Raw genomic sequence first — 22,271 nt, forward strand, 5'->3', positions numbered from 1 at the left:
CGCCACTTTGTATGCGAGAGAATGTAAACTTTTATAGTTTACGATAAACTATCAAACCTGTACTAGACTGGTGCAACTTAACTGACCCTGGCAGAATAACTCACATTAATATCCTTGGCCAAGTCCTCCTTATGTGTATACTCTCGGAGCACATAGTCTGTATTCAGCTGGTGGAACAGCCTGGTCTCGTGGGACCGCACCAGCACCTCGTCCACACGCAGAAAGTAGCGGAGCAGCACGTACCAGTAGGACGGCATCACTCGCTGTTGGAATAAAGAAAGAAAATAAATTTAATTGGTACAGCAAAAATATTCTAATAAACACAAAAACAAAAGCATATAGACACAAAACAAAAAAGAAATCAAATGTATAGAAAATATAACAAATACTGGATAAGGTTGAAAGGTGATGGAGGATCAATGCGATAGATGATGATGAAGGTTTAAAAGTTCTCCTATATAGCTATCGGGCCGTTACGGCGAAGGAATGGTGACTCGTGCCGATGGGTGATTCCAAACACGTCACATTGCAAGTGGGGTGTGACATCGTCGACGGACATGTGCCCGATATTTAAATAACTTGAACTTTTAATTTTCTGGGGAAGGTGACTGGTTTTTGGAATTTTTATTTAGGTACTTAGTTTAATATAGGAAGCAGCTGATTGTCAAAGAGGCACACTTAGGTACAATGTAAAATGATTTTTTTACTTACAATTTTAACAGACAGCTTTGATACGCCATGATCATGCAGTTCATCTTCGAACAAAGTGAGATCATGGTAGAAGAGTATTTCATCTTTCAATTTCAATATCTCGAAATTGATTTGTTCATCTGTGGGAATCACTTCTATGTTATTGCTGAGTGTCCCCTTGTAGTCTGTTGTGAATGTCCAATCAAAGGGCTTTTTTTTCTTTGCTGCATCTGGTCTATTGAATAAATACAAATTGTTTACTAAGGCTGCTTTTAAATTAGGCTGATTCTGGCAAATCTCAGTGGCCCGGTAAGTCACCGGCGGTGACTGAGCCACATGTTCATAATCAACAATAATGTCTACTACCAATTGCGGCAAAGTTTATTGTCAATTAGCCACATAGTTAATGGTTTTGAACCAAAGCATAGTTAGCAAACTGTATTCAGTAGATGTTACACACATGATGTAAAAAGGAGACCTTGAAACAAATAATTTAGCTGCTGAATGCAAGATGAATGAAAACTTTATAATATGATTTGGTTTTGTTCTATTGACATCACTTGTTTGCCTTTGGTCTATTAGAAAAATAATAAGTTATAATGTCTGTCTCTCAGTGTTTGGGGTAGCAAGAAGGACATCTGAGAATTCAGTTGTTTGTGGATAACAATCTGATATTTCAGCTTTAGCAGCTAGCTAAGCATTATTACTGCCTCACATTACATAAATGTCATTAATTAATGACTGCAGCAGACAGTTACCTAGCCTCCTGCCATTCTTCAGCACAAGCCACTTCAATGGCCTCCGCAGTGACGGCCACCCGCTTTAGAGCATCCAACGGATTGAATGACAGCTCAGCACCGGCATTGTGTTTCAATGTCAGAATGTTCATAGGAAACACCATGTCTGGGAAATGAGGAATGCTGAGCTCCTTGCAATATCTGCAAAACAAGTAGAGATTCATAAGTAATATGGTATGTATAGCTAGGTATGATAATTATGTATGAAGAGAAGGGTTATTCCTCAGATACAATTGTTATGGTTTGCACCCTGCATTTAATGTAGAACATACAGAGATACCTACATTGGAACTGAGATATCATTGTACAATGTACAGGCTTAATACCAAGGAATTCACTAGGTGACATTACAATCAAAACAAGTAGGTACACAAAATATACTTACACACAGAACTGGCAGAAATTATTATCATCTTTCTCACAGACGACTTTTGTGGAGCAGATGCTGGGCAGGATGCGACTGATGCTGTAAGATATGTGCCACGGACCAAACACAATCGACTGAGAGTTGGTGGGGTGCCGACCAGAATCTATGCCCATTTCCTGAAATTTAATTACACATATTGAGATTTTATTCTGTAAATTTAAGGGTAAATTATGGGAGTAAATCAATTTACCTCTGTAGCTCGAAGCATTGTGGGTTGCCGGTAGTTCAGCTACCTTTGCAGATTAGCGGAGCGAGATTAGCGGGTTCTGAAACAGCACGGTAAAATCAGATAATTGCAATAAGTGTTTCCGTGGTGTAAATCATGTATAATTTACTCAAACATTCATGCATACCTATTACTTTTTATTACAACAAAAGGAAAGAAATTTAATTTATATTTTGCAGTTTGCACACAAACAATGAAATCCGTCCGAGTTGTCAGAATTGTCAAAGTCACGTCAAAACTCAAAATGAAATGTCAACATTATTCTGTGATGCTAGCATTACCATAGACAATGGGGTGTGTCTGAAATTTTACCACCACTGTTTTTGTATTTCCGTAAGCTTCATCATCTTCACAAAAAACTCAGTTTCAGCTCAAATTTTATTAGGTTCTCAGGTTCTAGTCATATGCTGTATGGGGTCCATGCTGCACGCGCCATGCGGCCCATGCTACTAGCATGATGCTAGGTCCTCTGCATCGTCGGTGTGCGGTGGCCTTATGAATGATAGTTCAATGAATGAACGAATGACCTACTTCCGTCAAATCAAATTCAAAATCAATATGGCCGTCATTCACCGGTTGGCTGTTGTCTGTTTTGATAAAAATTGTTGAAAAAATCAGATTTTACTTACACAAAAACGTTGTTTGTGGTTGTATAAATATTTGTAGGGTCAGTTCTATCATAACTTTACAATGGAAGCATTAATTCCAGTTATAAATAAGTTGCAAGACGTTTTTAACACCGTCGGAGCTGATGCCATCCAATTACCTCAAATAATAGTTTTAGGAACCCAGGTGTGTATATTTTCTCATAAACAGTTGCGTAATCTAAGGCATGATAAACATGCTTCATACAATTTTACATTATATCCCTGTTTTCATTGCATGTTATGTAAAGGAAGTCAAAATAGTTCTTTGTCCTACATTCATTCATACTTCTAGGACTAGCATGCCAATGGCAATGACTTTTTGTTGGGTTATTGAACTACTGCAGACCAAATTAGTCTACATGCCTACTTCCTGAATTACCTTTGTGAGATGTGTACATATTAAAATACCTCAACATTAAGAATTATCATGGTTGCTTGCCTGCACTATTCAATAAGAAAAGTTAACTTTATAACACTATTCTTGATTCAATTTAATATTAGATTTGATTAATTATTGTTTGTGACAAAGCTGAGCTTAATCTCTGAATGGAATAATAATAATCAACAGAGAAAGTAATCTCACACCACACCTCTCTCTCTTATAAAGTAATACACATCTACCTGCAGGAAACTTTTTGTATCTTGAATTGGTAATTGTTACCTATCAATAAATACTAAATATGGGGTTATTTATAATAAACCACTGTAGTGTAATGATTGATAGGTGAATCACTGAATGTGTTGCATTTGCAAAGCTTACATGGTGGGACATAATTTACCAAAAAGCATTGAAATTTTGCAAAGTCATATATTAAGTAATTTCTTATTTCCAGAGCTCTGGCAAGAGTTCAGTGATTGAGAGCCTTGTGGGCCGCTCATTCCTTCCTCGTGGCACTGGTATTGTCACTCGGAGACCCCTTGTGTTGCAGCTGGTGTATGCACCTAAAGACAGCAAAGAACATCGCTCAGCTGAAGAAGGTTAGTATTTATTCTTTTTAAGAAAATAAACTTTGATTATTTGTCTTCAAATCCTGCCCATTTTTTTTTATTTGAATTTTTTTAACTAACTTGGCGCAGTTACATTTTATGTTGTTAAAGAATATTTCATTTCAGATATACTACTAAGTACATAAAATACCTACTCAATATTAATGTAACTTTATAATTAATATTTCAATATTACTCAAATTAGCACAATCATACAAGTCATACAACACTATAAATACTTACAAACAATATTATCCTACTCATTTGGATTTTAACCTTTTGTTTATTTTATTAGCTTACATTTACTAGCACTTCCTCTTTGACTGATATCATACAAATTCAATGTCTTAATCATAATGTAAAAAACTTTGCTCTCACGCTATATCTCGCGTGTGCTGAAAGGCATTCAATTATAAATAACAATGTATCAATACGATGTTAGTAGTAGAAAATATTAACATCAATTGATATCAGTTGACAGTGACAGTGAACTTTTTATCTTGCCATTTGATTTATTAATGATTTGTCTGTAAGGAAATATGGGTGGATCTCTTAATAAATGTTTGTAGGCTGTCTCTGTACTAAATATGTATGTACATATTACATAATATGTATAAATACTGCATAGATTTTAATAGTGGCATAAACTTTCATGTCTTGTAGGTATATCAAGAAAGCATTCTGGATGCATGCCAATTATTTACTATAATAATTATAGATTCCCTAGAGAAACCCTAGTCAATTTATGTTCGATTACCAATCTTGGCTTTATATTATGATTGTATTTTTTAGGTTTATTGAATCTATTTAATTATATGTATATTTTTATTTTATGCTGTATAGCTCTTAGTAAACAGAATTCTGAGTCCACATCCTGGAATCCATTTGCTCAAATATCCCACACAATATTTTCTACAGGTTTGTATTTAGAAAAATAATTATTTGTGTATGTTCATCACTATTTCATTGCATTCCCTTTTACTCTGAATGTCTCGATATGTCATATTTATCAGATAGGCCCCATACTTAGTATAAGTAAATTGTTAGAATAGTGCCACCAAGTGTTACTATAAAAACGGACAGTGTTACCATATGAATGATATACTTAATACTATGTTGTTTTGACAAATTATGAAAAATCTATATTATTTTTGCGTTTTCCTTTAACAATCATTACCATTTTCAACACTTCCATAACCAGTTAAGCTTATATTGTAATTAATATTTTTAACTATATGTTATTAAAAGAGTGGGGCCGTCTGTCACAGGTATTGTTTACTTACTAGGTGGTCCCAACCTTGTATGTAATCTAGGTTAAGCTTTAAACGAAATAAACGTTATTTATTTATTCATTTATCCCTTCCATAACCATGATCATGACTACAACTTTAGATTCATCAAATACTCTCCTTACTATCTTCTACTCCGCAAATGCTCAACAACACTCTCCATTGCTGCAGGCACAGTGAACTTGGAGGAATGGGGCAAGTTCCTGCACACAAAGGACAAGGTGTACACGAACTTCGATGAGATCCGCGTGGAGATCGAGCGCGAGACGGACCGCATGGCCGGCAGCAACAAGGGCATCTGCCCCGAGCCCATTAACTTGAAGATATTCTCCACGAAGGTGGTCAGTCTGACGCTGGTGGACCTGCCTGGGATCACCAAGGTAAGCTATGCCTTGGTTCATATGAGGAGTAAGGAGTTCACAGGACCCTTATAGTACTGCCTTATACAGTTTTTGTAAAGGACCTCATAAATGGAACAAATTCTAGATTTCAGTGTCCTTTAAACCCGAAAAGGAGGATAATATTATGCAGTTTGCACTAATTATATTTCAAGCCATACAAATTAATTCCGAATCAAAAGCGTTATACATTAAATGTAGGTACAGTAAGCTATGTACGTCATACTGAGGTGGACCATAAAAATGAGGTTTTCAAAAACAACACAAATATCATTAAATATGATTCATATCAGGAGAAAAACATTGAATACATAATAATTGTTTATTTACAATCCTGCCAGAGTTCATGCTGTAAATTATCTCTTAATGATCTTTAATGAGATGCAATTCATTGAGTTCATCTTTTTTATTGTGAATCCACCACCGTAATTATAATGAAAGCATTCTGTAAGACATGTTTACTTCATAAATGAGGTCTATCAATGTCTCACAGGAATTAGCATATCCTTTATTTTATCGTTAAAAGGGCTGGCTTGCCCCATACATTGTAATTTTTAGATAAAATGATGGACTGGAGCTCAATTTCAAATGTATCGATTTTGAATTAAGTGCCTACTTCCATAAAAAGATCGCACATTATTAATTTCATTAAGTAAATGGTCAACTTAATGAAAAAATTACTGTGCCCGATTAACGGTCATCATGTATAGCTTTCTAATTCCCAAAACTTCTTCCCCAGGTGCCAATCGGTGATCAGCCAGAAGACATAGAAAGTCAGATCCGCAACCTTATCTACAAATATGTGGCCAACCCCAACTCCATAATCCTGGCGTTGACTGCGGCCAACACTGACATGGCCACGAGTGAAGCGCTGAAGATGGCCAAAGATGTGGACCCTGACGGCCGGAGGACCCTAGCTGTGGTCACCAAACTCGATCTCATGGATGCAGGTTTGTAATCACACTTTACAGAACACATAAACAAAATACATCACAAATTGATTACACTTAAATCTAATTAAAGATCCAAGTACCGGTCCGGTTTGTGTTTTGGTAGCTTCTATGTTAATTTGAAACTCATATTTTGAAAAGCCTAGAATTGATAAAAGTATTTGACTGTATTATACAATGTGACGATCCAACCGTTATGCAATATTATTTTCTCATGAGACGATGACGGTCCATTGTCATCTTCACAATCCATTACTCAAACTTTTTTCTTCCATACATTAACACATACTAATTACTTAATTGGCTTAATTAAACTCAATTAATCGTTCATTTACAGGAACCGATGCCATAGATATCCTATGCGGTCGTGTGATCCCCGTAAAACTAGGCATTATTGGAGTAGTCAACAGATCTCAACAGGACATCATAGACAACAAAACTATTACTGTAAGTAAACCACGTTGTATGTATAACTTATCTTCGCAATCTATTAAAATAGAAGTCATACGGTAAACGAAGCACTCTTACTTTTATTTTATGCACAAGGAATACATTCGCCGTTCCCATAAATCGTTTATTTATAGTCTATTCATGTCGCCGTATACGTAATTGATGTATGACGTCTTTCGATTCATTTCCGGCGGTCAAATCATGCGGAAAGTCATGTATTAGTTGTATTACCTATAAAGCATTACTTTAGTCATGGTCGTATATTTTTGTCTTATTACAGGATGCATTAAAAGACGAGGCGACGTATCTTCAAAGAAAATACCCTACCATCGCATCACGAAACGGCACTCCGTACTTAGCCAAAACACTCAACAGACTGCTCATGCACCACATCAGGGATTGCTTACCTGAACTTAAGGTATGTTCATAAAGTAGTAATATTACATGAAGAAACAATGTATTAATGAGTAAAAAAATATAAAATAATTTGTCAGAAGTGGGATTCGAACCCACGCCCTCAGAGAGGACCAGAACAGCTCATACCCGCTGCGCGGGCAAGGTTTACCTTGAGGCTGGCGCCTTAGACCGCTCGGCCATCCTGACACATGCTGTGCCGAGCGAAATTTGCGTACAGTATCGAAACACTTGTACGTGACTATATCAATAAATCAAAAGCAAATAGAATGTGTTCAAATAACAATACTTTATTTGATACTGTAATCTCCTATTAGAATTACGTGTTCTCAATAGCTTCTGTGATATAATGATGAATTGTTCGAATTTTTACTTATCTGCCTACGAGGGCTACACCGAAAAGATCGGGAATAGAATACTTAGGAATAAATTAGAGTGAAACCTTTTTGGTGTATCAAATGTAGTGTTTTTTCAAACATAATTCCATTTTCGAATTTTAAAAAAAGTAAATAATAAAAGAGTATTGACCATTTGAATTTGACAAGTCGGTGTAAAAAATGGAGCTTACGCGGGAACATTTCCGTGCTATAATTTTTCACAACTTTCGTCGAGGTTTATCTCAAGAACAATGTCTCGCCGAGCTTGTTTCTATTTATAAACTTGAAGCACCAAGTAAAACGACTATATATCGTTGGTATTCTGAGTTTCGCCGTGGACGTTCCTCTCTTACCACAGTCCCTTCTACTGGTCGGCCAAAAACAGCGGTAACACAAGATAACATCGATGCTGTACGCCAGTTAATAAAAGAAGATAGACATGTGACATACGAGCAGATTCGGGCTTCTCTCAGCATTGGTATGACAGCCATTCAAACCATTTTACATGAAGAACTGGGTGTCAAGAAGTTAGTTTCGCGCTGGGTGCCCCACCGTTTGACCGAGGAACAAAAGTCGGCTCGTGTTAATTGGTGTCGATCTGCTCTGCAACGGTTCAATGGAGGCAGTTCAAATGCTGTCTACAATATCGTCTCTGGTGATGAAACGTGGATTTATTCATATGAGCCCGAAAGAAAACATCAATCGGCAGTTTGGGTCTTCGAAGGTGAGGTCAAGCCAACAAAAGTTATTCGCTCACGCAGCGTGTCGAAAAAAATGGTCGCTTCGTTTGTATCAAAAACTGGCCGTGTGGCTACGATTCCATTACAAGAACAAAGGACGGTTACTGCTGATTGGTACACAACAGTTTGTTTGCCGGAAGTCGTAAGAGAACTTCGTAAAACTAACCCGAATCGTCGTATAATCCTTCACCACGATAATGCAAGCTCTCATACCGCTCGCAAAACAAGAACGTTTTTAAATATGGAAAACGTGGAGTTGATGGACCATCCTCCGTATAGCCCTGATCTGAGCCCCAATGATTATTTTACATTCCCAAGAATTAAAGATATGCTACGTGGTCAACGGTTTAGCGGCCCAGAAGAGGCGGTCGAAGCTTACAAATCAGCTGTTTTGACAGTATCCACTTCAGACTGGAATTACTGTTTCAATGATTGGTTTAATCGAATGAAAAAGTGCATTGAATGTCACGGAGACTACTTTGAAAAACAATAAAAGTAAATAATATTATGATATCTTTGTACTTTTTTCTATTCCCGATCATTTCGGTATCGCCCTCGTATTACGCAATGATACTGCTTAGAAAATACTTATCGTAACATGGTTTTTCTTTATCAATGCATACTCACCTACCAAACCGCAGCTGTATTATTATCTTTACATACGTGCAATGATAAAATCTTGTCCCTCCTATTCTATGTTGAAATATGAGAAACCTTTTAACATCGCTAAGTATTTAACACGTGGGACTCTTTCTATGCGATTTAAGTTATTTCTGTTCTACAAAAACTTGTGGAAACACCATTCATATGCCATAAGCTAATTAAACTAATAAATCCAATTTTTATGTACCAATACATACAATATACTTCCATACAAACGTTAAATTTATAAATGCTGTCTTTTTTATACAACCTTCCTTAAATGCTATGAAACCATCAACCTATAACCATCCAATGTCATTGGGAGAAGCACACTGTACATATTATTAAAAACTTTTATTATGAAGTAAAACTCTCACAAGTACTCGTCTCCCTTTTTTTCTCAACTTTTCGCATCTAGCAATGTTTCATTTCATTCCTGTACTATACTCCTTCTATTTACTGTTACTCTCCAAATATTCCAGGTGCGCGTAAACGTAATGATCTCCCAATTCCAAGGCCTGCTCAACTCTTACGGCGAAGACGTGTCGGACAAGTCTCAGACTCTCCTCCAAATCATCACAAAGTTCGCCAGCGCCTACTGTTCCACCATCGAGGGGACCGCCAGGAACATTGAGACGACTGAGCTGTGTGGCGGCGCCAGGATCTGCTATATATTCCACGAGACGTTTGGACGGACGCTGGATTCTATACATCCGTTAGTTGGTATGTTGGTTTTTGTTTATACTGTTTTGTTTTTATGGTTGGTCTTTCTTTGGTCGGTTTCAATGCCTCCATTGATGGCACGGTCAGAAACAGAAGGAAAGACAGTAAGAACTTACTTTACATAGTTATAGAAAAGAGAAGGGTAACTGGTGGCTTGAGGTGGTACTGTGGCCTAAATGATTTTGTCACGCCTTCATGTCTTATATCTCACTCACCAAGAGACAGTTTCACATTTAGAAATAATATATTATGTGTGGGTGTTTCGCCCTCTTCTTTCTTTGCAGAATCTGCAAATTGAAGTGTCCATCGCCAACTCTGTATTATTGTTAAAGCCCTCCCAAATTCAGTCTTTTCCTTTACCAAATTTTGGGAACACAAAATTTATATGCATATAACAATTCAACTGTACCTATAATACATTCACGAGCAATGAAAACGCTAGTATAAGGTTCTTTGTTGGTAATATTCTGATACGCTGTTAAATGTACGTTAATATTACAGACGGCATCATTAAGCTAGCCTTCTCCGTGTACGAATAATTTAGTGCTATGTTACTGGAACATTTTCATTGCTCGTGAGTGTTGCATGATGGTTGGAACCGACATGCTTCCAAAATCAATCAATAAAAAGATAATAGTAAAACTATTTCCCCTTCCACGTTCCAGGTCTGACCCGCATGGACATCCTCACGGCTATCCGCAACGCGACGGGTCCGCGGCCCGCTCTGTTCGTGCCGGAGGTGTCGTTCGAACTGCTGGTGAAGCGACAGATCCGGCGCCTGGAGGACCCCTCGCTTCGATGTGTTGAGTTGGTATGTTGGTGTAATCGTAGTACTGTTCTCCAGAAAATTCGCAAATTTCAGATTTCTGCGGCTGCAAACTGCTGCTTTGTCTGAATCCTGTCGTGGGTCTTCTCATTATGACCTTGTATGAGGTCCCGGGGTCTCTAGAGGCTATAGTAGGTCACATATTTATGGCAGATTATGTAGTATGCTGCTGTAGGGTCACAATTTGATACAGAATGCGATGAGAATCTGAGCTCTTACGCTGTTGAGTAAGGATTTTTTTTACTGCTGACGTGATCGAAACGATCCAAGCGCCTGCCCTGTTTCCTTGGAATCAGTTCAAATGTACAGCGCTGTCCATATTGCATGGATATTTCAGCCTTGTGATTGGACACTGGTAATCCGCAAAGATTTGCTCTGTTACATGTGCTAGCAAGAAATAAAACTTCTTTTCCACATTAACTTTACAGCATTGACTTATATATTAGTTGCGTAAGGACAGACCCAACTGCACTAGAAAATGACACCCTCGCGTTGGCCCTAAAAAATCATAAATCTGTCATAATTTGTATGAATTAGAGCCAGCGCGCGGGTGTCATTTTCTTTTAACAAAACGTTCTGAAGGGTGTATATACTTCCTTTTGAAATCATTGCTTTACAGCCTTAAATTTGTCCAATAAAACTATCTCCCCTTCCCAGGTGCACGAGGAAATGCAGCGAATCGTGCAACACTGCGGCACGGAGGTGCAGCAGGAGATGCTGCGCTTCCCGCGCCTGCACCAGCGCATCGTGGACGTGGTCACGCAGCTACTGCGCACGCGCCTGCCCGCCACCAACTCCATGGTACGTAGACTATACAGCTGTCTCGCAGGAGGTCTGCAGGAGAGAGCGAGACGCCTGCACCAGCGCATCGTGGACGTGGTCACGCAGCTACTGCGCACGCGCCTGCCCGCCACCAACTCCATGGTACGTAGACTATACAGCTGTCTCGCAGGAGGTCTGCAGGAGAGAGCGAGACGCCTGCACCAGCGCATCGTGGACGTGGTCACGCAGCTACTGCGCACGCGCCTGCCCGCCACCAACTCCATGGTACGTAGACTATACAGCTGTCTCGCAGGAGGTCTGCAGGAGAGAGCGAGACGCCTGCACCAGCGCATCGTGGACGTGGTCACGCAGCTACTGCGCACGCGCCTGCCCGCCACCAACTCCATGGTACGTAGACTATACAGCTGTCTCGCAGGAGGTCTGCAGGAGAGAGCGAGACGCCTGCACCAGCGCATCGTGGACGTGGTCACGCAGCTACTGCGCACGCGCCTGCCCGCCACCAACTCCATGGTACGTAGACTATACAGCTGTCTCGCAGGAGGTCTGCAGGAGAGAGCGAGACGCCTGCACCAGCGCATCGTGGACGTGGTCACGCAGCTACTGCGCACGCGCCTGCCCGCCACCAACTCCATGGTACGTAGACTATACAGCTGTCTCGCAGGAGGTCTGCAGGAGAGAGCGAGACGCCTGCACCAGCGCATCGTGGACGTGGTCACGCAGCTACTGCGCACGCGCCTGCCCGCCACCAACTCCATGGTACGTAGACTATACAGCTGTCTCGCAGGAGGTCTGCAGGAGAGAGCGAGACGACTGCACCAGCGCATCGTGGACGTGGTCACGCAGCTACTGCGCACGCGCCTGCCCGCCACCAACTCCATGGTACGTAGACTATACAGCTGTCTCGCAGGAGGTCTGCAGGAGAGAGCGAGACGCCTGCACCAGCGCATCGTGGACGTGGTCACGCAGCTACTGCGCACGCGCCTGCCCGCCACCAACTCCATGGTACGTAGACTATACAGCTGTCTCGCAGGAGGTCTGCAGGAGAGAGCGAGACGCCTGCACCAGCGCATCGTGGACGTGGTCACGCAGCTACTGCGCACGCGCCTGCCCGCCACCAACTCCATGGTACGTAGACTATACAGCTGTCTCGCAGGAGGTCTGCAGGAGAGAACGAGACATTGAGTTTTGCTCGCATCGGATGGTTTCGCAGCTTTGTAACTGGTTTGAAGTGGGTTACCGCCACCAACTCTATGGTATGCCGTCTCGCTTATACTGCTTATACTCATAGGAAGTCTGTTGGAGAGAGGGAGACGCCGCATTGTGCACCATCTTGTAGTGCGTTTGCGTTAATAACTATGGTATGTGTTTCGTACTGCAACTGCAAGACAGCTCTAGAAAATTATGCAGCTACAGTGTTATAAGCCAGGACTAAATTCTCCTAAGTCTTGTTCACCCAATCTCTGTATAGATTTTACTTGGACATCACTTACTTTACTCCACCCCATTTGGTTTTGCATACCAGCCAAAAAGTATTTTACAAACACCATCTATGACTGATCTTGTCTTAAAACTCCTTACTACATATCTCAAAAATCAATCTTCAATTCCAGGTAGAGAACCTGGTAGCAATCGAGCTGGCATACATCAACACCAAGCACCCTGACTTCCACCGTGAGGCAGCTTTAGTCTCCGGGCTACTCAAGAGCACGGACGGTCTGGTCGAGGAGCACAGCCCGGCCTACAGACAGAAGACCCCGAGGAACAACCCCTCACCGGTAGCCACTCTGTTCAAAGTAGATATTTGCTCTACCTTTTGTTTGCTATGCATGCTGTGGGTGTGGGTGTTTTGGTTGATTCGGTTGGTACAATTTTTTTGGTTGGTGCAGGTATAGATACTATGTAAAAATTGTGGCGGTTACATAAGTGGGATAAGTAGAAAGTATTGAAAGACCATTAGAACAAGGTGAGATAATCATGATACCGTCTACCATATTTATATAGTTTTTATATTTCTGCAAGAGTAATAAAGTTGGAATTAGAAAAGGAAAAAAAACGCTATTCTGAGGGTTTTCGCTTTTTCAATCAAAGTAAACCAATTTCAGTTTTGCTAAGCTTTTCGTGTGATGTGATAATTATGCATGATATTGCACATTTCCATTTCTTCACGTAAGTACTCTATTCATTAACAAATACTTTTATCTATTACGAATTTGATATTTATGTATTTATTCTATTTCTGTGATGTTATTGATTTCTATTGAGAGTTTGTCCATAGCTCTTCCTACGTCAGATGGGTGAAAGAGGGTCCACACTAGTGTTGTTGGAAAATGTATGGGAACCAAACACTCAGGTAAACACTGTACATACATGTTTGGGCTAGCACAGTATGCCGCGATAGCTACATAACTCATGATTAATTTACCTCATGTTATGTTTCTCATAATCATTTTGCCAAGAATACGGGCCGGGCCCTCTTTTACCCATTTTTTGCTAATTAATTGTTGTCATTAGTTTCACATTCTGTATGTTAATGCAGCTAGCTTTTTAGAACCGGACATAGATTTTAGAAGCGTTATTAGTAGTTAATAGATTTATTAATGCATGTTTACGTTGGTAAATATTAATTGCAACCTTAGTTTAATAAAACAAATGTAAAGTACCCAACGTTAGCCATTCCTTTGTACATAGCTCCTTGACCGAAATATATTATCCAAGTTACTTTATTTATTCTGGACCACTACTTAAACTGCATAGAAAATTAAGAGATTTCCGAATTACTTATAAGCCGATTTAATTTAAAGATTTCCGTATACTACAGCGTAACGTATAGCTAAATTAATCAATAAATTGATTGACTTCCTATTAAAAAACCCACACCGCACCGCAGTCCTTTTAGACCTAAAAAACTATAAACTTTAAACTTATAAATAATCCCACATAAATCTGGCCGTGTACGCTAGAGTTAACCTGTTCATATAACATTGCAGCATGTGCCCGCCATTACCGACGGCCAAGAGAACCGCACGCCGTCGCAAACCAACAGCGACTCACCTACCACGCCGCAGGTAACCGATTAAGATAACGAATACAGGGTGTTGAAAAAAGGGTATACTAAGCCGAAACCTACATGTGCACAGCATGTTACATCTAAGCCCGAAAATGAAATAAAATGCTGTACACATGTAGGTTCCGGCTTAGTATGTATACCCTTTTTGCAACACCCTGTAGATGAAATGTCTTCTACGTGACACAGCTTCTTTGTAGTTTACATAGAGAGGTCGCGATATAAACTATTGTCACAGCTTTAGTTGCGTAGAACAAAACAACGTGTTTATAACCAATCACTTTAGAAAAATGTAATAAGTGCGAAGATGAATACAATAAAAATATTATAACACGCATGAACTCATCAGTTTTACTACAAAACCAGACTACAAAAGCCCGTATGAACAATTTTAACAGTTACAAATGTAAACGACCGCATTTCTGTGTTGCAGATAACCATTTCGTTGATGATATCGGTTCCCGATTTTCGATATGTTCTTGACGTCGAATGTGAAAACTGTAATCATGTTAGTCATGTTATTTTCATGCGGGCTTTTAGTAGATTCATGTCACCAGTTATTAGTAGCTATACACTTTAGAACCTTGTCAAACTCACTAAACGTCAATGTTTGAATAGGCGGGTTGCTAATTTGACGACGTATTAATAAAACACAATCCTATGGTATGGCATGGTGGGTTGTACGGATTAATTTGTAAGTATACATGGCATGTGCAACGAAAAAATATTTTTGTTTCTGGTAAAAGAGCAACATGTAGGCGAATGTTCTTGGTACGTTTGGTTTTAGTTAGTGGCAGTAGTGGACACCTTTACATTCGTACCATAATATCCCTTTATCTTACGCTGAGTTGCAGAAATGAACTTTGGCATTAAATCTATGTCTGTCTCTTTCTGCCTGTATACTATCAAAGCAAGGCTCGAAGAAACTGGTGTTAGAGGTACCCAACTATCTTTTTTCCGTAGCTACCTTTCGGGTCGTACTCAATCCGTTATTATTGATGGTCACATTAGCTCGTACTCGCCCATTGAATTCGGTGTGCCTCAGGGGAGTATTCTTGGCCCAACCCTCTTCTTGATTTTCATCAACAAAATGTGTAACCTCCATATAACTAATGGTAAAATAACCACTTTTGCTGATGACACTGCAATTACATTTACTGGGAACGACTGGGATCAAGTTCATTCGTATGCGCAGCAGGGCCTCGGCGCCATCCTTAATTGGCTGATAACGAATAAGCTGACTTTTAATGCAGATAAGACGAAATACATGCTGTTTTCTCCTCGGAGCTGCTCTCTTCCACCAAAGTGCAGATATTCAATAGTCGCACACAGTCAAGGCTGCGCAGTTGACGTATGTGATTGTCCTAAAATAGAAAGTTGCGACCAGATCAGATACTTAGGTATAATTATCGATCGTAACCTTAGCTTTCTTCCACATATAAACGCTCTAGCTTCCCGAGTTCGTAAACTAATTTATGTCTTTAAAAAGCTTCGTCACATCTCTGATCCACCTATCTTGAAAACAGTTTATTATGCTCTCTGCCAATCTATTTTAATGTACGGGATAACAATATGGGGCGGAAGCTATATCACACATCTATTAATTCTAGAAAGGGCCCAACGCGCTATTCTCAAAGTAGCCACTTTTAAACCGTATCGCTTCCCAACTTATGCCCTGTATCAATATTGCCAAGTTTTAACTGTACGTCAGCTTTTTATCTTGTATTCAACTCTTCGTCAACACTCTATGACACCCTATAATGATATGACTGCACAAAAAAGAAACCATATAATTGTACCTACTAAGAACTTTAAACTTACTCTATCTCGTAACTTTTTCTGCTATCTTGGCGCCTCTCTATATAATAGAGTACATAAATTATTGAACATTTATCATCTCCCTAAATTCATAGCTAAACTGACCATAAGTAAATGGCTACAACAGCTTAACTTTGCTGACACTGAAAGCTTTTTACACCCAGCTGTATAGTGCTCTAGCCACCTCTGCGCTCTTGCCCCACGCACAGTATATTTCCTTTTTATATATTTTATATGTATTGGTGTTTTAAAAATAATGCATATTATATGTGTCTTGTATTCAATATTTAAATTTTATTATCCCACGAGTGGTTTTTTGTCTCTCTTATTTTCTACAGATGATTTATTATACGAACGTTAACACTGACTGGGCTACAATCACCAGGGGCGTTCGCTAGTGTCTATAGCTCAGGATTTATCCTATTTTAGGCGCTAGCACTTTACTTGTACACTTTGATTAGCCAATCTATTGTATTGTATCTTATCGTTGCAACAACCCAACATTTCTTAATTTTATAAGTTTAGTTTATATTCAGCTCTGCATGTTAGTTATAAGTTATTTTTAAGTTGTGTGAAACTATATAATAATATATCGTTGTAATATGGCTATTGAAACAATAAATAAACGTTATTATTATTATTATTAAAAAAAAAAGGCAGCATTAGATTTACCTAAGATCGACATCAGTTTAAAGTTTCTTTCTGCAACTCAGCGCATGTCTCAAAATAATCCTCAAACGTAAGGTAATTAAGATATAATTCGTTTCCTAAACAGTCACATTGCCATATTCCCCAGATGAACGGCACCCCCGACAGCAAGCAGGTGTTAACCCCACAGAAGCCGGTGAACCTGCTGCCCGAGGTGCCGAGCCAGACCTCGCGCAAGCTGTCTGACCGCGAGCAGCACGACTGTGACGTCATCGGTACGTACTGTACGGTGGTACACGAGTCTTCTATACGTGTAGTAAATACACTCACAGGCAATGAAAAAGTTCCACTCACTAAAATCAGACACCAAATTATCCCAATTTTTTCAAACATTTAATTCTAACAAAATATTACCTTTTTTAGTTGGCAGTATCCTGATGCTCTGTTAAATGTACTTCAATGTTGCAGAAGGCATCATTAAGCTAGCCTTTTCCATTTATGAGTAATTTGGTGCTTTTCTCAGAGGAACCTTTTCTTTGCCCGTGAGTGTAATAGTCATCGTAGCTCAGACTGTGACGTTGTCGGTACTTATGGTACACTGTAACACTATTGCAATTCAATCTCATCGGTACTCGGTACGTATTGTAGGAACTTCATTGTGTCGTCATTGCGCATTGGTGCGTTTTGTACTCCGAGGTAAATGTATACAGTCTTGATACTATTTATTAAATGTAATTTTACATATTATACACTTATTTATTAATGTACTGCAACATGATTGTGACGTCATCGGTACGCATTGTAGGAACACCGCTATGAAGTTAACGTACCGAAAGTTTCCAACGTACCGAACGTTGGAAACTTAAGTAAACAGTCATGATACTTAATTTTTTATATAATTTCAAGCGTCGTTAATTATTTTTCATTAATTGAATTTTGATATTGTTAATAAGATTCAGGTTTGTACTAAAACTAACAGTGCTGATAAACTCCCGCATAACTTCTGAATGGTTTCACGTTTTTCGCATGAGGCCAATGGTGTAACCTTACTTTGCTAGATGACCTCCGCCCAGACCGAGGCTTGCATGAAATGGAGGTGCACATGTGGCCGGCAGAAGAGATAGTCACTTATTATCGTGAGAATGTCGTTCACTGTGACTAACCGACTAATGTGAAATGTGCTAACATGTTCCTTGACCGTTTCTGATGTTAGGTGGACGGAGCGACGCGTGTGACGGTCACAAGCCGTTCTCGGCAGATGGCGTTGGCGTCAGTCTGAACCAAATGGGTGATCTAGTGGGTGAGGCCCCAGTCTGCTTGCCGCCCACCTTCCATCAGCTTGCAGGCTTCTGCTTGGCGCTGCACTAATAACCTATTAACCTTATGGCGGATTTTCCAATAGACAGATAAATGTTGTCTAAAGCCCCATCCATACGCTTGCTGTTTGTCACAAACACGGCAAACAGCAAACAAAGTCACAAACACCAACCACAATCACCGAACACAAACAGCCATCCACATGCTCGGCGAACGCTCATAACATTCCGAACCGGCAAACACGGCGGACGACGAGCTATTACTTTCGGGTTGACATATTTTTATTATATAAATTAAAGCAAGAGAAAGAAAAAAGGAAAATAAGAAGAAAGCAAAGACGATGATGGGATAATAATAATAATTTTAAAAAAAATTAAAAACTGACTTCCTCTTTTTAATTATTATTTTATAGGTATTATATTTTTTTGTTTATTTGCAATAATTTTTAATCAAAAGTAAGATGCAAATGATACCAAAAAGTCCTACTAATCAATACGAATCATTCAAGCCTAAACACGAGGTAGTTGCTATATACCGTTGAGGAGTTCCCTTGACTGCCTTCCGTTTCCATCATCAGATCAGCTCAAGGTCACCATCATATTTTTTGTTACAAGAACTATATTTATGTTTTTAATTTCATTAGAATCGGTTAATATGTGTCCAAAATGGAAATTCATACCCTGTTTTTACCCCTTTACCCACCCTTAGGGGTGAGATAAAATTCTGAAAAGAAAATGGGACCACTTGGGAGCTCAACCCAATACAAAAAAAAAATAATTTTCAAAATCGGTTCATAAACGGCGGAGTAATCGGTGAACATACATAAAAAAAATGCGCGCCAACGAAAAAGTGTAGCAAGTTGATACGTCCGCCTCCCGCAATGCTAGCGCGCATACTGATCGCTGCCAGACGTGTGGATACGTAGCGAACTGTTTGCCGAACATCCTTTGATCTGGCAAGAAAAACCGACACCGATGCCGAACACTGGCGAACACAAACACAAACAGGCAAACAACGACAAACACCCATCCACACGTCAGTGTTTGCTGTTTGCTGTTAGCCATTGTTCGCCGAGCGTGTGGATGGGGTATTAGGAATAACATTTGCGCTGTCACTGTCTAATAATAACTTTCAGACGCGACAGCATCAAAAGTATTCCCTAGATAAGTTTATCTTGTCTATTGAAAAATAAGCCGTTAATGTAGTAAAGGTGGCCAAACGTTTGAAGTATGAAGTCGTCGTTTTGTGAAGTATGAAGTAATTGGTGTACAAGTGACTGAATCATTTGGGCACCGCATGTTGTTGTGTTAGTTCGTTCATTTTAACCGTCTTGTGAATGTTGTAGAGGTCAGTTATTCGTTAGTATGTTTATGATTGTGTAATTTAAGGATAGTTTTACGTAGGATGCCCATAACATTTTAGATGAAATGTCGTTAGAAAGCACCGACTGCCTGTTTCCTGTTACTTGACTATCTCCAACTCGGAAATACACATAAAAAACGTTATGGCACAAGAGCAGCAAACGATATTTTTGTATTATTTTCAAGCAATTATGTGTATTTTCGGTATAACATTTTTTACGATGCTACGATTCCTATTTTGCACTTTTCATGAACGTATTAAATGTTGCATATTGTATCTGTGAATTAATATTGCAAGTACATACAGTAGCAGCTAAGATACTCAGATGCTTTCACACGCAACCATAGCAATAATTCCTCAAATATCATCCCAAAAATTTACCTCCAATTCACAAACTAACCTCACCCTTCCTCCACAGAGCGGCTGATCAAGTCGTACTTCTACATCGTGCGCAAGTCCATCCAGGACTCAGTTCCCAAAGCCGTGATGCATTTCCTCGTGAACTTCGTACAAGACAACTTGCAGTCGGAGCTGGTGACTCACTTGTACAAATCTGATCACGCGGAGACGCTGCTCAATGAGTCTGAACACATCGCTCAGAGGAGGAAGGAGGCTGCTGATATGTTGAAGGTTAGTTGGCTTTTGTTTTTTGCTAAATTTAAGTAGTATTTAACAGCAGGTATATAAGATTCCTTTTAGGCGCTTCGCACGAGTAGAGGTGGCGATGGCATCGCGGCGGCGGCGCCTTCACTATGTTTTCTATAAGCGCGCCCTGTTCGACGCTCACTGAAGGCATAATTCCCTGCACCTTAAAGCCGTCGCTGTGCCACCTCGACTCTCGTGCAGTGAGTGAAAAATAAGTCTGTCATTCTCAATCATTTTAATTTCTTTTACAGGCATTACAACGCGCCGGACAGATAATCGGCGAGATCCGAGAGACGCACATGTGGTGAGGAGCGCCGCAAGATAACTAGTCTGTGAATTAGTGAATACTGGGCCCGGCCCGCTGCTCTGTACATACTCTTAGTGTAGGTAAATTATGTGCATTAGCCTTTTAATTTCGTCCCAAACGCTCACGCTTTCAGACCACATCTGCAGCTCTCTTCTTAATAATTAAGCATTTTAGTTAGTCCTGATTCTCAGTTGGTAAAGGAGAAACGTTTAAACCAAAAACAGAGTCAAAGCAGATGTTTTTATGAAAGCGAATGCGTTTTCCTGCGGTAAATTATGTACACATAAGTTTTTTTTATGCTTGGGCGCAATTTAGTTTTCATTGATCATGTCATTCCAAAGATTCGAGAGTTAAAAGTTGTAGCCCTTTTGGTGCTTAAAACATTTTGGTTTGATGAGCTTTTACCCGGTTATGATATTAGTGATATTGTTTGATTCGCATATGATTTTATAGACATATGTACTTGTCTTATCACTTTATATGATGCAGTTTAATGTTACCATATTCTTTACATCGTCACTTTAGGTCATTCGTTGATGTTGCACATAAGATAGTGTTAGCTTTCATTATAATTACTTATTGTACTTGTAACCAGTGATATTACTGTATAGTGGCTGTATTATATTAGTGACTTTCATTCAGCTTAGGTTCTTTTCATGTTTTTTTTATTTGTCATGAATTTAAGACAAATGTCTCGACTTGTTGAACGTTTGTAGTGCATGAAATTGTCATATTTCATTGTTTACTTTTAAAAGACAGGGTTAGTTAAATGGTTTTGTATAATTATGTATTTAAAATTGAGTCGATTGAAGTTTTAGATTGTAGATTTTTGAATTCACTCGTTAAAGTAATTCCTCTTTCACATTATGAATTTATTGTTTAGCTTTCGCATGTTGTGTCATACAATCACGTTTTCGAGTCATCTGTGTCATGTCCCCAGCAGTTAGTGATTTATTTATTTTACATCAAGTTAGTGGATATCAATTGAAACGGTATGATACTTTTTATGATATTCTTAACCCGTGTGGATCGCTTGTTAGAGCAATACCAATTGAATGTTACACAATGTAAGATGGTATTTAAAAAGTCTGTTATATTAAAATAGAATTATTGTCATTTAACTAACTTCGTTTTATTCCTTTTTCAAACCCCGTAGATCCTTTAAATCAAACATGACAGTAGTTTAGGAACCGAAAATCGAGTGTCTCGCTTATGAGTCACTTGCGACCTTCCGATAATTCCTTCGGAATTCAAGAAACTAAGGTGAGAATATAATGAAACTGGTTCATTTATATATTTTGTTAATTTTTATATAGGTATTCAAATTAAATCTGATCGCTACCGAAAGAAATGAAAGCTGACAGATTTATATGCGAGTATGCCAGTGCATAACAGTGGAATATTAAATTTTAATTATAGAATTACTATAGTTACTTACGCAACGGATTTAAATTTAAATTATATGTCGTTACCCCTACAGTCATGTCACTAGCGTTACAGATGTCGAAAACGTATAATACTACGGTATGACTCAGAATTATCAAGGAGGTGTCTCGTTGAAGAAAACTCAAACTTCCCTTCAAATACTGAAAAGTACTACGATAACAGAAATTTCTAGGAGGTATTCTTGAATTATTTCATTGAAATTTGCCAACATGACAGCGAAGAATTAGCAAACTACCCTGCTTCACCTACTAGGATACCAGAAATGTTTAAGAGGTATGCACTGTATACGTGAAAGAGC

The 22,271-nt window shown here is 39.2% G+C and overlaps 2 protein-coding genes and 1 non-coding gene across 5 annotated transcripts; 1 reads left to right on the forward strand and 2 right to left on the reverse strand.

The window, feature by feature from the left end:
- Positions 1-77: 77 nt before the first annotated feature.
- LOC105391059 (TIP41-like protein) lies at positions 78-2,122 on the reverse strand. Its single transcript, XM_048625035.1, has 5 exons — positions 2,105-2,122; positions 1,873-2,030; positions 1,449-1,628; positions 712-925; positions 78-263 (listed from the first exon to the last, which is right to left on the reverse strand). Exons 1-5 carry the CDS (start codon positions 2,120-2,122, stop codon positions 78-80), a joined length of 756 nt encoding a protein of 251 aa, XP_048480992.1.
- A 561-nt stretch (positions 2,123-2,683) lies between these two features.
- Positions 2,684-21,648, forward strand: LOC105391061 (dynamin-1-like protein). Of its 3 annotated transcripts, none has more exons than XM_048625081.1 (15): positions 2,684-2,932; positions 3,621-3,765; positions 5,235-5,443; positions 6,201-6,411; positions 6,749-6,858; positions 7,142-7,279; positions 9,517-9,757; positions 10,423-10,568; positions 11,241-11,384; positions 12,977-13,159; positions 14,354-14,431; positions 17,045-17,171; positions 18,110-18,196; positions 19,994-20,205; positions 20,472-21,648. In XM_048625081.1, the coding sequence occupies exons 1-15, from the start codon at positions 2,831-2,833 to the stop codon at positions 20,526-20,528; spliced, it is 2,190 nt and encodes a 729-aa protein (XP_048481038.1). In that variant the 5' UTR covers positions 2,684-2,830; the 3' UTR covers positions 20,529-21,648. The 3 variants fall into 3 exon arrangements, with proteins under 3 accessions (XP_048481038.1, XP_048481039.1, XP_048481040.1); XM_048625082.1 differs by having other exon boundaries at positions 2,685-2,932; positions 12,977-13,141; XM_048625083.1 differs by lacking the exon at positions 18,110-18,196 and having other exon boundaries at positions 2,685-2,932.
- Positions 7,350-7,464, reverse strand: Trnal-caa. The gene is made up of 2 exons: positions 7,427-7,464; positions 7,350-7,394 (listed from the first exon to the last, which is right to left on the reverse strand). It is a non-coding gene; the product is annotated as a tRNA-Leu (tRNA).
- Positions 21,649-22,271: the final 623 nt, after the last annotated feature.

The sequence above is a fragment of the Plutella xylostella genome, chromosome 13 (genome assembly GCF_932276165.1).
Source record: "Plutella xylostella chromosome 13, ilPluXylo3.1, whole genome shotgun sequence".
Lineage (NCBI taxonomy): Eukaryota > Metazoa > Arthropoda > Insecta > Lepidoptera > Plutellidae > Plutella > Plutella xylostella.